This window comes from Priapulus caudatus, unplaced genomic scaffold, assembly GCF_000485595.1.
Source record: "Priapulus caudatus unplaced genomic scaffold, Priapulus_caudatus-5.0.1 Scaffold821, whole genome shotgun sequence".
Classification (NCBI taxonomy): Eukaryota; Metazoa; Priapulida; class Priapulimorpha; order Priapulimorphida; family Priapulidae; genus Priapulus; species Priapulus caudatus.
In genome coordinates this window covers 95653-110834 of record NW_014577882.1, presented here as the reverse complement: position 1 = coordinate 110834, position 15182 = coordinate 95653, and the positions used below count along the sequence as shown (strand labels likewise).

At 46.4% G+C, this 15182-nt stretch overlaps 1 protein-coding gene across 1 annotated transcript in view; it reads right to left on the bottom strand.

The window, feature by feature from the left end:
• Positions 1–880: 880 nt before the first annotated feature.
• LOC106813762 (tetraspanin-33-like) overlaps positions 881–15182 on the bottom strand; it is a 46179-nt gene continuing 31877 nt past the window's right edge. The window contains exons 3-5 of the mRNA XM_014817982.1: positions 3699–3881; positions 1980–2108; positions 881–940 (exon numbers count right to left, since the gene is read on the bottom strand). Coding sequence (XP_014673468.1) covers positions 881–940; positions 1980–2108; positions 3699–3881 — 372 coding nt within the window. The remainder of the gene's footprint in view (positions 941–1979; positions 2109–3698; positions 3882–15182) is intronic.

The window sequence follows — 15182 nt, the reverse complement described above, 5'->3', positions numbered from 1 at the left end:
CGTCTCGTAAAAAAATGTATTGTAAATAAACACGAAATTGTATTTAATACCAAAGTCTTAATGTTTTTCTACTCTCTTTCGCCTATTATTGCCGATAACTTCCTTAAATTCAGTATCAAATGCTCCTCTGCAACACCACAGACGCCGCACCAACACGCCGCTGTGCCACAACAAACTAGAAATGATATACAACTAGAAGTCTATAATTCTAGTTGTTTGTGCCCAACAGCGTGGCTTCGGTGCTTCCGCCCCCCCCCCCCCTGCGGCGTACTTGGTGTGTTGCAGAATGAAGCATTGAACGGCTTTACAGGACGGTTATCGGCAATAATAGGCGAAAGAGAGTAGAAAAACATTAAGACTTTGGTATTAAATAGCATTTCGTGTTTATTTACAATACATTTTATTTACGAGACCGTTCAAGTCGCTGTGGTGCCACCGTTTAACTCGCTCGCTAACACGGCAGGCGCTATTTGTATGTCGGCGAATGTGAATGTGTGTTGGTGTGTGTGTGTCGTGTGTGTGTCGTGATGTGTGTGTGCGTGTGGTCCGTGTGCGTGTGCGGTGCGTCGTGCGTGCCGGTGTTAACTGTCGGGCGGTACGTGCGCTCGTATGTGTGCGCGCGTGCGCGTCGCCGTGAGCGTGTGCGTGTGCCGTGTGCGCTGTCGTGTGTGTGTGTGTGTGTGATGTGTGGTGTGTGAGTGTGGTGTGTGTGCTGTGTCGTTGTGTGTGTGGTGTCGTGTGCGGGTATGTGCTGTGCGTGTGGTATGTAGGGGTGTGAGTTGCTCACGCGAATTTGCCCCATAACCGAATCCATGACTGCAATATGCCAAATCTGGCAGCAAAATCAGTGATTCGCTGAACCGCGACATATTATGTTTTATTACTTACGTTTCTCTTGGTATGTTTGTCGAACCCGCGCAGCGGGCGTTGATAAGTGCCCCTGCATGCGAACGAAGAAAATGTGTGTGATTAAGCATGGCGAGATAACAATTCGAGATTTTCCTGGTAAGACACTGCACCGGGGGTAACAGTGACCGTCAACAACAACATCGGAAATCCGCGTTTCAGTAAGGATTATCACCAGGAGCTAAGGATTAATATAGGATCCTATTTTATCTTACTCCTAGATATCACTCTTTACAATTGCTTCATTGTTTATGCGGAACCCCGAACGAATAGTGAAACTTTTAATGCCTTCGTCACGCCCGGAGATAGCAGTAGAAGCATTTCCATTTTCTGGTCTCAACGATACTGCAGTTTTACTTTACCGAGGAAAATGCGACACGCCATATATATCAATGCTGTGTGTGTGGTGGTGCGTGTGTGCGTGCGTGTGACTGCCAACACGGTCCGATATAAGACGTCCATGACCTGAGTAAATTCACAGTCAATTCTGTTTGCCTGCACGCGCTCTGACTACAGGTCTCTCTACAGTCTAGGACTACAACCCCTCCGCCCTCAGCCCTGCGCTCTGCCAGATCATATTCCTGCACACCTTCTGCATTCTCTTCCTCAGTTGATCATACTATAGTTAGAGCCTATGTGGGCAGAATGAAAAGAACTAATATACTATCCACATATAAGTCTGAAGGGTCACGTAATATCGTTTCGTAATATTCCCTCGTTACGCTTGCGACGAGTGACCTCATCAGAGGCTTTCCCAAACTATATTTAAGAGCGTAGGCATTGTTTCCAGATAAGACCAACCAGCCCGTGCCGAGAGTTCGAACCCGCCCGAATCAAAACCCGATCGTGATCATCCGCCCTAACGAATCTTTCATCGGGTATTGTGATAGCATATAGATAGATTTTGAATAAGATCATGCCGGGGTGTATAGCAGATAATAAACTTCATAAAATCGTCGTGAGATGTATGTTGTTGTGCATGTGTGTGTGTGTGTGTGTGGCTGTGTGGTGTCGTGTGTGCCGTGGTGCGTGCGTGCGTGCGTGCGTGCGTAGCTGTGCGTGCGTGAGCTCACCTCTCGCATGCGGCAGCAGGAGGCGGGTACGCCGCATCGTTCAACGGCCGGGTTAGAGTCGCTGCAGTTGAACGTGGGGTTGAGGTTCCAGTCCCGGTAGCCGCCCGGTCCGACGCCGCAGCACTGCAACTGTTAAGACCACCCCACCGTTACTCTGTGCATGCACACCTCTACGCCAATTAACCGAAGCCTCGGCCGAATCATCGGCAGATACAATAATGAGCCGGGATTTTTAATTAAATTAAATTTAATTCAATTCGCGTTATTTACACTCATGAGAATTACATTTTGGAGGTGTCATGTTGGTTGAGCAATGGAGGGTAAAGGAAAGATGTACCGAAACCTAGATCAGCGAAAGGAAGTGGTGTAAATTCCCTCCCCCCAACGGGCCCGCGTATTTTATCATCCTCATCGTCGTCGTCGTCGTCGTTGTCGTCATTATCAGCGATATGTGTGTGTGTGTGTGTGTGTGCATGCAGCAGTGAGAGAAATTGCAGATTAATCAAATGAGACGGATTTTCGGGATTTCCGGACAAACGCAATTAAAGGAAAAGATGAGCGGACGTGTTCTGTTCCAACTTCCAAGGCTTCTTGTGAGTTTTCATTAGACCACTCTGGTTTCGTCTGGAATGGACTGACAATACTATATTTGTATTGTGTGTGTGGGGGGGGGGTTGAGTGCAAATAAGCCAGTTCGTAGTTAGCCAAGGAGTTGTGTGACGTCACAGGTCACCAGGTCATTTGTGACAAAAATCTATGAAATCTCGTGCGGCGTGCGCTCTCGGTTCAGTACGTATATGTACATGTATTACATTATAGTTTGTATGTTGTAAATATATTTGTATGTGGCTAGTACTAATAAAGCTAGTTCAACAACGAATCTACGACGTTGTCTCATTTGGAACCTGCAATCATCTGCCGGACAAAACATCTCTACTATTTGCTAATGAAACTACGCTGCTACATTCTACGAGAACCTGAATTTATCACCCAGATGGAAGTACAATACCTATACTGGAGATATCTGGCTTTTTACTTGATTATATTAACAGATATCGAGCAAAACTCATATATTGGGTTAGAAGGAGGGTACGGGGTGGAGGATGCGGATAATTACGCTGGTCAGGTGCTCCAGCGCTCCTTGAGTTTATCTTCTCGATATTATTGTAATAACATAAAACTCCGTGGCTCGTATATGTATGAGATCGAGAGTGACGACACATTAGTCAGTCATATTTATACACAGTTACTATGTAGAGAATGGGAGACGAGACGCGGGACCTAGGCATGGTTACCTGGGCTGTATATAGTTGTATTATGTATATATTTGTGTGCTCGACTGACTAATAATAATAATAATACTAATAATAATAACTATAACGTCCTAGTTCAACAACGAATCTGCGCCGCTGCATCTGATATGGAGACTACATATGTACAATCTCGTTCAACTCTCATCTCTACGCTGTCGGCCCTATACAATATCCTGCTAGAGATCATCAACACTTCGCACTACAACACTTCAGACATGACCTGCGGAAGGGGCTACTTACATACGTGCGCTGTATTATCATGCGTATATAATATACGATATACGACATACGACATACGATATACGATATACGATATAATATATGCGTATAATAATATACGTACATACGCCATCGCGGTGTACGTGGCAGTATACCCTGCGCTGGCGCGCCTGTCCCGCGTGCGTACCTTTTTCTGGAGAGCGTCGATGAGATACGACAGGCTCGAGTCGTGCTGGTAGAGCGCGATGGCGCGGCGTAGCAGGGCGTCCGGCGCTAGACGCGTACTTCCAGGCTCGGAGAGCAGCAGAGTGAACGTCGCCCCCGTCGTCGCCACGACACCGATAAACAGCACGATCATCATGCACGTGTACTGTGGGAAGGAACAACATTGATGATCACTCCCGTGTGGGTGGGAACAACACGACGATCACGCACGTGTACTGTAGGAAGGAACAACATTGATGATCACTCACATGTGGGTGGGAACAACACGGACGATCAACAGCACGGTAAGCTAGTAGGAAAGAAACAACATTGATGATACTCAACGGTGGGTGGGAACAACGCTATCATCAGTGCACAGTGTAAACATGAGAGAGATAGAGGGGCCCAGCAATCAACGCAACGTGTACTGTGGGAAGGAAGCAACATTGATGATTTACTCCACGTGTGTGTAGGAAGCAAACATTGATGATCACTGCACGCGTGTGTGGAAAACAAGCACGAAATCATCCGTACGTGTACTGTGGGAAGGAATACACTGATCACACCACGCGTGGGATGGGAAAGCAACATATGCACTATCACATTAAACGCACGGCGTATTGGGAAAGAAACACGGACAGGCATAATAACGTAATAATAATCAATAATAATAATAAATAATTAATTAATAATAAGCGAGGATGTGGAATACAATGACGAGAATTGTACCAGTGGTGGTTGGAGTCCTTGGCTCTCTAAACGAAAGAATGGTTTTGAGAAGAACGGCTTATAACGACTCCCCTGGCCAATCAACACTGCCACAGAAGTGGCAGAAAATGACTACTGGGAACAGCACACCAGCTCCTGGCGAAAATTCTGGATTGAATCTCTATGTCCCAGGTTGGGACAGCGGTCAACCCAGAAGCCATCCGGCTAAGTGCCGTGATTGGCACTTTGGAAATAATAATAAATAAGTAATAATAAATACGTATTAATGCTGGTAGCGGAGCGAGCGGATGGATGACTGACTGGATGGATGGCTGACTGGAGGATAGATTGAATGCGATGAAATGGATGGATAAATGGATGGATGCACCGTATGGATGGATGGATGGATAGATGCATGGCATGCATGCATGGATGTGATGAATGGAGGATGGATCGGATGGGATGGATGGAATGGATGCGATGATGTGATGGATGGATGGATGGATGGATGGATGGTGGATAGTGTGGTGTAGAAGGTATGGATGATGGATGGATTGGATGGATGGAATGGCTGGCTGCTGGATGGCTGGCTGGCTGATGGATTGGAATGGATGGCTAGAATGGATGCGATGGATGGATGAATGGATGGATGGATGGGAAGGATGAAGGAAGGACAGATGGATAGGGATGGATGGACACAACGCAGATCGTATGTTGAGAATTCGGAGACCTAGCAAGCTAGCAGAACCCCTCCGTGAAGATTAAGATATATAGATAAAAAAGTACTATACATATATAAGTATTTCCGTAAAAACAACAGGCAGGCCGTCATACCCGGATCATATAAGAATCATATAATCGGATGCGGTAAATACGTAGGATCGCAAAACAGCTACAAAACACGCTAGCACAACGCCCTAAGCGGTCACCGACAATCGTATAAGACGCGACAATACATTTTCAAAAAACAAACACATTCACTTTGTGTAGCCTTGGCCCATCCAGCAGTGACGGATTGTACAGTCTTAAAAATGCATAAGAAAACGGAATGTCGATGGGGAAACGTTCGCAAAACAGGGTGACAGGTAACTGGGACGCATGACAGCGGCATATAACAGCGGCCATATGACAGCACCGCAATATAACAGCGGCATATCAACAGCGGCATATTACAGCGCATATAACAGCGGCAGCATATAACAGGCGGCATATAACGGCGGCATATGACAGCGGCATGTAACAGCGGCATATAACAGCGGCATATGACAGCGGCATATAACAGCGGCATATAACAGCGGCATGTACAGCGTGCATGTAAGAGCGCATATACAGCGGCATGTAACATGCAGCAGCATATAACAGCGGCATAGTGACATATGACGGCGGCATATACAGCGGCATGTAACGGCGGCATATACAGCGGCATGTAACATGCAGCAGCATATAACAGCGGCATTTGACAGCGGCATATACAGCGGCATATAACAGCGGCATGTAACAGCGGCGGCATGTAACGCTGGACACCGCGGCGGCACCTGTAACGCTGGACACTGCGGCGGCACCTAATTTGGACTGCGCCTTATGCTAACACGCTCTATTCACGCGAGTGTCGCTCGTAACCTTGGAGTAATCATATTCTGACTCAGATCATTGTCAATCATATCCTCAGTGCCAGAATCTTACACCGCAAGCTCCGAACGTAAAGGCGCGAGGAAAAGCTTTCTGCCTCCCAGACCGTGCCAAGGTTTGCTGGTTAGTTAGCACAAACTAGCATCTCCCGCACCGTCCGCGGAACGTCATGAAATGCTCCGTTCCGTCCGTCAAATAAACGCAATAGCCGGAAAGAATACCAACGAACAATGGTAGAAAATAGGCTACGCGTTAATGTGGTGACGGTCACGCACAGGCAGGAGACGCGGGGGCGTTTCGGCGGCTTGGCAACTTAACAAAACGAAGTTTCTATCCAGAAATAAATGGCGCTCACCTGCTGCGGCTTGCCTGCTAACTTCGAAGCAAAGATATTACGCTGTCATAAATGGCATGTAGGATATAATCGGGTGCTGTGTTTTTATAGGTTGCTGAAACTCTAGAATCATCCGATCTTAAACAGAGTGGCAGAAAATAATTGGACCTCGCCGGGCCCGGGACCGGGACCGGGGCCGGGGCATATATATAGACGGCGCATGTGTGGCGTATCTCTTGACAAAGGAAACTACTTACTAGACTTCTTGGCCTAATTTCGCTAGAGCTTGTTCAGTTCTAGAGGACATGCGGTCCTGAGGGACTAGAGCGGATATGTGGTTTAAGAGGTACTAGATGAATACGGGGTTCTATAGGGACGAAATGATACGGATCTATAAGGGACTATGATTATATGGAAGTCTATAGAACTAGTTGATGGCGGGGCTCTATAGGACTAAACATAGTACGGGGTCTATAGGGCCTAAGATGAAATACGGGTCTATAAGAACAAAATGATACGGGGATCTAATAGGGATTAAGATAATACGGGGTCTATAAAACTATGTGAGTGGGAGGTTCGCACGAATAGTTTGGCAGCCGTGCTTTTGTCTGCCGGCCCGAAATAGCGTTACGCGAAGCCTAACCTTTCCGAGAAAGAAGAAAATATTATGAATAATAATTAGACGAAATACATATTTGTATCCGTATAACGTAAAGATTCGGCAGGTGGTCCCTGTAATTTCTCAGCGTGGATTCTTCCAGCCGGGGGGGGAGTTTCCTTTAGGCTTAGCACGGTTGCTGCTAAGCGAGGAGTGGGAGGAGGAAAAAATGGAGGGGGGTTGGGTGAGGGAGGGAGGGAGGACGGGAAGGGAGGGAGAGAAAGAAGGGAGGAAGGGAGGGAGAGGAAGAGGGAAGAGGGAGGGAGGGTGGGAGGGATGGAGGGAGGGAGGGAGGGAAGGGAGGGAGGAGAGGGAGGGAGGGAGAGGAAGGGAGGGAGGAGGAGGGAGGGAGGGAGGAGAGGAGTAGGGAGGAAGGGAGGGAAATGAGGGCGGAGGGAGGAAAAGTTATTAGGAAGGAAAGAAGGAGATAGGAGATAGTGGGGGAGGATAGAAGGGAAGTGAGTGAGGTCAGGGAAGCTAGAGGGGAATATGATTCCAGCTGTAATTGACTACGGCTCTCACACGTTCTCGAGCAGAGCACGTGTTCTCATGCGCAAGAAGCCTCCGTGCAGGCCGGAGGAAGGGCGACGACCAAAGGCGACGCGAGCCAGACGAATGAGCATCAGTGTCGCGCTGGGATCGAGTAGTCGTAGGTTTTGTCGTCGCTCGCGCCCGCCGGCCGCCCGCCCGCGCCGCCTCGCCCCTTTCTCTACGAACGCGTACAAACGATGGCGGCCATAAAGCCACCAACACACCTGGCACAGACGGATAGATAGATATGTATATCCTAAAATTCGAGCGTGGCCCCAGCCAATATATAAAATAAATATAATAAAATAAATAATATATATATATATAATATACGGAGTGAAGAGAGATAGGAAAAGGAAAGAAGGAGAGATAAAGAGAGAGAGAGAGAGAGAGAGAGAGAGAGAAAGAGAGAGAGAGGAAAGAGAGAGAGAGACGAGAGAGAGAGAGAGAAAGAGAGAGAAGAGAGAGAAAGAGAATAGAGAGAGAGAGAGAGAGAGAAGAGAGAGAGAGAGAGAGAGAGAGAGCAGAGAGAGAGAGAGAGAGAGAAAGAGAGAGAGAGAGAGAGAGAGAGAGAGAGAAGAGAGCGAGAGGCGAGAGAAGAGAGAGGGAGAGTAGAGGGAGAGATAAATCCACCATCCCCTTTAGATAATGCTAATATATATTTTGTGGAAAGTTTCTCATGTTCGTCTGTTTCTCGATTCAAAATCAATATGGGTCACTCTATGATATATGTCCAAGATGGCCATTAGATGTAATATTGAATGGCCTGAATGTCATGGGCACATTGGATTTGACACTCGCGATTGTCATCTGACATCGCAAAAGAAAAAAAATATTAAATCAAGAGCGGCCGCAGAGGGCGTCTGGGGTCATCTGAGGTCTGTTTGCTACGGTTATAAACGTAACATTTAAAGTCGTGGCGATAGTGGACACCTTTGTTAAGCCGCAGATGAATGGCAGATACGCAGTTGCGTACACATCATTTCAACAACCTTGCTGCATTCTGCATACCTCCCTGTGCTGTACGGCATTCGCGTATCGCAGGCTTTAATTGGTTTCTATAGTTATGATGTGGGCCATGAATATGACAACGATGTCCGTTATTGAAGGCAGTTGAAGAAATCCATGTGTTAACCGCTCCTCGCCTTGAGGGTCAAAAGTTTATCAAAACACTTACTCTTCGGCAACCTCAGCTGGACAGCACATTTCATGTCCGTTTCAATAAAGTGATAAAAAAATGGTAAAAAAGAAATTCAGGCGATCGAAACAAAATTTTTTTTTTTACTCTGTCCATTTGCCGCAGGTTATCAGAAAATGTCGGATATCTAACCTTTCCCCTACTGCCCTTTGGGAACGCTGTGACCTCCAATTTCGCAACTGGTGAATGGGGGGGGTTCCTCGCCGCATTACACAGCCGCTATACACCAAATATTTTAAGAGCATAGGTGCGATGCGCCGTTCTAAGATTTGGCCCGCAAATTCGAATATTTGCCCCTCCTATACCTTAAGTTAAACGGGAAACATATTTCCCGCTCGCGTTTAGCACATCTGAACGCCGTTTGACCATTGACCCCCAAATTTGTCTCCCTGAGTCCTTTTCAGCGAATCCTCTCCCACGACGATCCGCTAATATCGTGACCGGTGACGTCGAGGCGGTTAGATTTGTCGCCGCAATCCTGTTGACTGGACGGACGCCGCACGGACGGACGCCACGGACGTTAGACGACGATGCATGCGTCTACAAGCTGCATCTGGACGTACGTCAGATGAGCCATAAAAATCAATGCCCTGCAGCGGCGCTTCATAATCACAGCATATATATTATATATATATTATTTATATATATATAATATAATTATATGTATAATATATATAATATATAGTATTATATATATATATATATATAGGAAAAGACGAAAGAGAGAAGAGAGTAGAGCATTGAGTATCAATAACTACTGCCAAATATGAATAAATTCTACCGAGAAGACAAACATAGACGTATATATAAATATATTAAAATTAATTAAGGGGAATGGTGGAAGGTTCTTCCTCTCTGCTCCTCGTCGTCCTGACGGTCTCTCTCCTCTCTATCTCCTTCAGACCTCCCGTCCGTCCCTGTCCGTCCCTTCTCTCTCTCTCCTCTCTTCTCCTCGATCTCTCTCTCTCTCTTGCTCTCATCATCTCTCTCTCTCTCCTCTTTCTCTTTATCTATATATCTATTATCTAATATATTATCTATATATGGCAGGGCACCCCTGGAATAATTAGGATATATATAATCGTATATATATAATAATAATATATATATATATATATATGTATATATAATACTAAACAAAGAGAAATGACGATAAATAAATGAAATAAAGATAAATTGGGAGAAGAGACGAGAAGAAGGCGATGAATAATATAGGCCAAGTAAACGTAGATGCAACAAAAAATTTCTCTGTGCACGTATCTGCTTCCGTATGCGTCCTATGTGTGTGTGTGTGTGTGTGTGTGTGTGTGTGTAGTGTGTGGTGTGTGTGGTGTGTGTGTGTGTGTGTGTGTGTGTGTGTGTGTGTGTGTGTGTGTGTGTGTGCGTGTATGTGTGTGCGTGTGTATGTAGGGGGTGAGTTGCTCACGGATTTGCCCCAGTAAACCGAATCCATGACTGCATATGCAAATCGGCAGCAAATCAGTGATCGCTGAACCGCGACATATTATGTTTTATTACTTACGTTCTCTTGTAGTTTGTCGAACCCGCAGCGGGCGTTGAATAAGTGCCCCTGCATGCGAAACGAAGAAAATGTGTGATTAAGATGGCGAGATACAATCGAGATTTTCCGGTAGAACTGCACCGGGGGTAACAGTGACGTCAACAACAACATCGGAAATCCGCGTTTCAGTAAGGATATCACCAGGAGTAAGATAATATAGGATCCTATTTTATCTTACTCCTGATATCACCTTTACAATTGCTTCATTGTTTATGCGGAACCGACGAATAGTGAACTTTTAATGCTTCGTCACCCCGGAGATAGCAGTAGCATTTCCATTTTCTGTTCAACCGAATCGCAGTTTATTTACCGAGGAAAATGCGACACGCTATATATATATGTGTGTGTGTGTGTGCGTGTGTGCGTGCGTGCGTGCGTGTGACTGCAACACGTCCGATATAAGACGATGACCTGAGTAATTCACAGTCTTCTGTTTGCCTGCACGCGCTCTGACTACAGTCTCTACAGTCTAGACTACACCCCTCCCCCTCAGCCCTGCGCTCTGCAGATCATTTCCCTGCACTACCTTTGCATTTCTCCTCAGGTTCATCTATATAGTTAGAGCCTATGTTGGCAGAATGAAAAGACTAATTACTATCCACATAGTAAGTCGAAGGTCACGTAATCGTTTCGGTAATATTCCCTCGTTAACCTTGCGACGGTGACCTCTCAAGAGGATTTCCCAACTATATTTAGAGCGTAGGCATTGTTTCCAGATAAGACCAACCAGCCCGTGCGAGAGTTCGACCCGCCCGAATTCAAACCCGTTCGTGAATCATCCGCCTAACGAATCTTTCTCGGGTATTGTGAATAGATATAGATAGATTTTGATAGATCATCCGGTGTGTATGCAGATATTATAACTTCATAAATCGTGTGAGATGTATGTTTGTTTGCATGTGTGTGTGTGCTGTTGTGTGTGTGTGTGTGGTGTCGTGTGTGCGTGGGTGCGTGCCGTGCGTGCCGTGCGTCGTGCGTGCGTGCGTAGCTGTGCGTGCTTGTTGAGCTCACCTCTCGCATGCGGCAGCAGGAGGCGGTACGCCGCATCGTTCAAACGGCCCGGGTTAGAGTCGCTGCAGTTGAACGTGGGGTTGAGGCTTCCAGTCCCGGTAGCGCCCGCCGTCGACGCCGCAGCACTGCAACTGTAAGACCACCCCACCGTTACTCTGTGCATGCAAACCTCTACGCCAATTAACCAAAGCCTCGGGCCGAATCAATCGGCAGAATACAATAATTGAGCCGGGATTTTTATAATTAAATTCAATTTAAATTCAATTCGCGTTATTTACACTCATGAGATTACATTTTTGGAGAGTGTCATGCTTGGTTGAGACTGCAATGGAGCGGTTAAAGGAAAGATGTACCGAAACCTAGATCAGCCGAAAGGAAGTGGTGTAAATTCCCTCCCCCCAACGGGCCCCGCGTATTTTAATCATCCTCATCGTCGTGCGTCGTCGGTCTTGTCGTCATTATCAGCCGATATGTGTGTGGTGTCGTGTGCTGCTGCCATGCAGACAGTGAGAGAAATTGCAGATTAATCAAAATGAGACGCGATTTTCGGGGATTTCCGGACAAACGCCAATTAAAGGAAAAGATGCAGCGGATCGGTGTCTGTTCCAACTTCCAACGGCTATCTTGTGAGTTTTCATAACCACATCTGGTTTTCGTCTGCGAATGCAGACCTGACAATACATAACTTTGTATTGTGTCGTTGTGTGGGGGGGGGGGAGTTGAGTGCCAATAAGCCCAGTTCGTAGTTAGCCAACGGAGTTGTGTGACGCCCTCACAGGTCACCAAGGTCATTTGTGACAAAAATCTATGAAATCTCGGTCGGCCGTGCTGCCTCTGCGGTTCAGTAACGATATAATGCTACATGTATTACATTATAGTCTTGGTATGTTGTAAATATATTTGTATGTGGACTATACTGAATAAGCCTAGTTCAACAACGAATCATACGACGTGTCTCATTTGGAATCGCTGCAGATCATCTGCCGGACAAAACCTCTACTATTTGCTAATGAAACTACGCTGCTACATTCTACGAGAACCTGAATGTATCAGCCCAGATGGTAAGTACAGTATACCTATACTGGAGATATCTGGCCGTTTTTTACTTGAATATTATATTAACCAGAATATCGAGCAAAATCATATATTGTGACCGCGAGTGGTAGAAGGATGGCGTACGGGCGTGGAGGATCGCGGATAATACGCTGGTCAGCTGTTGCTCCGCGCTCCTTGAGTTTATCTTACTCACTATTATTGTAAATAACATAAAACTCACCGTGGCCTCGTATAAGTATGACGATCAGAGAGCAGTGACGACCACAATTAGTCCAGTCATATTTAATACACAGTTTACTATGTAGAGAATGGGAGAGACGCAGCACGCGGGACCTAGGCAATGGTTACCTGGGCAGTATATAGTTGTATATATGTATAATATTGTGTGCTCGACTTGACTATAACACTAATAATAATAATAAATACTAATAATAATAACTATAACGTCCTAGTTCAACAACGAGATTCTGCCCGCCGCCTGCATCTGATATGGAGACTACTATAGTACAATTCGATTCAACTCTCATCTCTACGCTGCTCGGCCCTATACAAATTCCTGCTAAGAGAATCAATCAACACTTCGCACTACAACACTTCAGACTATTGACCTGCGGAGGGCTACTTACATAACGTGCGCTGTATATGTTCATAGCGTATATAAATATAACGATATACGACATACGACTACGATACGATATACGCAGATATACGAAAATATAATGGTATCAATAATATACGTACATACGCCATCGCCGGCGTACGTGGGCAGTATACCCTGCGCTGTGCGCCGCCTGTCCCGCGTGCGTACCCGTTTTTCTGGAGAGCGGTCGATGAGAATACCGACAGGCTCCGAGGTCGTGCTGCGTAAGAGCGCGATGGCCGCGGCCGATAGCAGGCGTCCGGCCGGCTAGACGACCGTACTTCCCAGGCTCCGGAGAGCAGCAGAGTGAACGTCGCCCGTCGTCGCCACGAACACCGATAAACACACGATCATACATAGCACCGTGATACTGTGGAGAAGGAACAACATTGATGATCAACCCGTGTGGGTCGGGAACACACGACGAGATCACGCGCACGTGTACTGTTAGGAAGGAACAACATTGCATGATCTCACTCAGCAGATGTGGAGTTGGGAACAACACGACGATCGACTGCAGCGTAGTTACTGTAGCAGAAGAAAACAACATTGATGATCACTCACTGATGGGTGAACAACGCTATCATCATGCACGTGTGTACTGGTCGGGGAAAGACAACACGAAACGATCACCACGTGTACTGTTGGGAAGGAACAAAACCATTGGATGATTAACTCACGTGTGGGTAGGAACAACACGATGATCACGCACGCGTGGGTGGGAACAACATATCATCATGCACGTGTACTGTGGGAAGGAACAACACGATCATCCCGCACGCGTGGGAAGGAATAACACGATGATCACGCACGTGTACTGTGGGAAGGAACAACACGATGATCACGCACGCGTGGGTGGGAACAACGCTATCATCATGCACGTGTACTGTGGGTAGGAACAACACGATGATAACGCACGTGTACTGTGGGAAAGAATAACACTATCATCACGCACGCGTATTGCGGGAAAGAAAACACGGACACATAATAACGTAATAATAATAATAATAATAATAATAATAAGGAGGATGTGGAATACAATGACGAGAATTGTACCAGTGGTGGTTGGAGTCCTTGGCTCTCTAAAGAATGGTTTTGAGAAGAACCTTAAGGAACTCCCTGGCCAACACACTGCCCAAGAAGTGCAGAAAATCGCACTACTGGGAACAGCACACATCCTGCGAAAAATTCTGGATTGAATCTCTATGTCCCAGGTTGGGACACGGTCAACCCAGAAGCCACCGGCTAATGCCGTGATCCACTTTGGAAATAATAATAATAATAATAATAAATACGTATAATGCTGGTACGGACGAGCGGATGGATGACTGACTGGATGGATGGCTGACTGGATGGATAGATGAATGGATGAATGGATGGATAAATGGATGGATGCACGTATGGATGGATGGATGGATGCATGCATGCATGCATGGATGGATGGATGAATGGATGGATGGATGGATGGATGGATGGATGGATGGATGGATGGATGGATAGAAGAATGGATGGATGGATGGATGGATGGATGGCTGGCTGGCTGGATGGCTGGCTGGCTGGATGGATGGATGGATGGCTGGATGGATCGATGGATGGATGAATGGATGGATGGATGGAAGGATGAAGGAACGGACAGATGGATGGATGGATGGACACATACGCAGATCGTATGTGAGAATCCTCGGAGACCTAGCAGCTAGCAGAACCCTCCGTGAGATTAGATATATAGTATACAGTACTATACATATATAGTATTTCCGAAAACAACAGGCAGGCGTCATCCCGGATCATATAGAATCATATAATCGGATCGGTATACGTAGGATCAAACAGCTACACGTAGCACAACGCCCTAGCGTCACCACATCGTATAAGACGCGACAATACATTTTCAAACACACATTCACTTTGTGTAGCCTTGGCCATCCAGCAGTGACGGATGTACATCTAATGCGTAAGAAACGGATGTCGATGGGGAACGTTCCAAACAGGGTGAAGGTAACGGGACGCATGACAGCGGCATATAACAGCGGCATATGACAGCAGCATATAACAGCGGCATATAACAGCGGCATATGACAGCGGCATATAACAGCAGCATATAACAGCGGCATATAACAGCGGCATATGACAGCGGCATA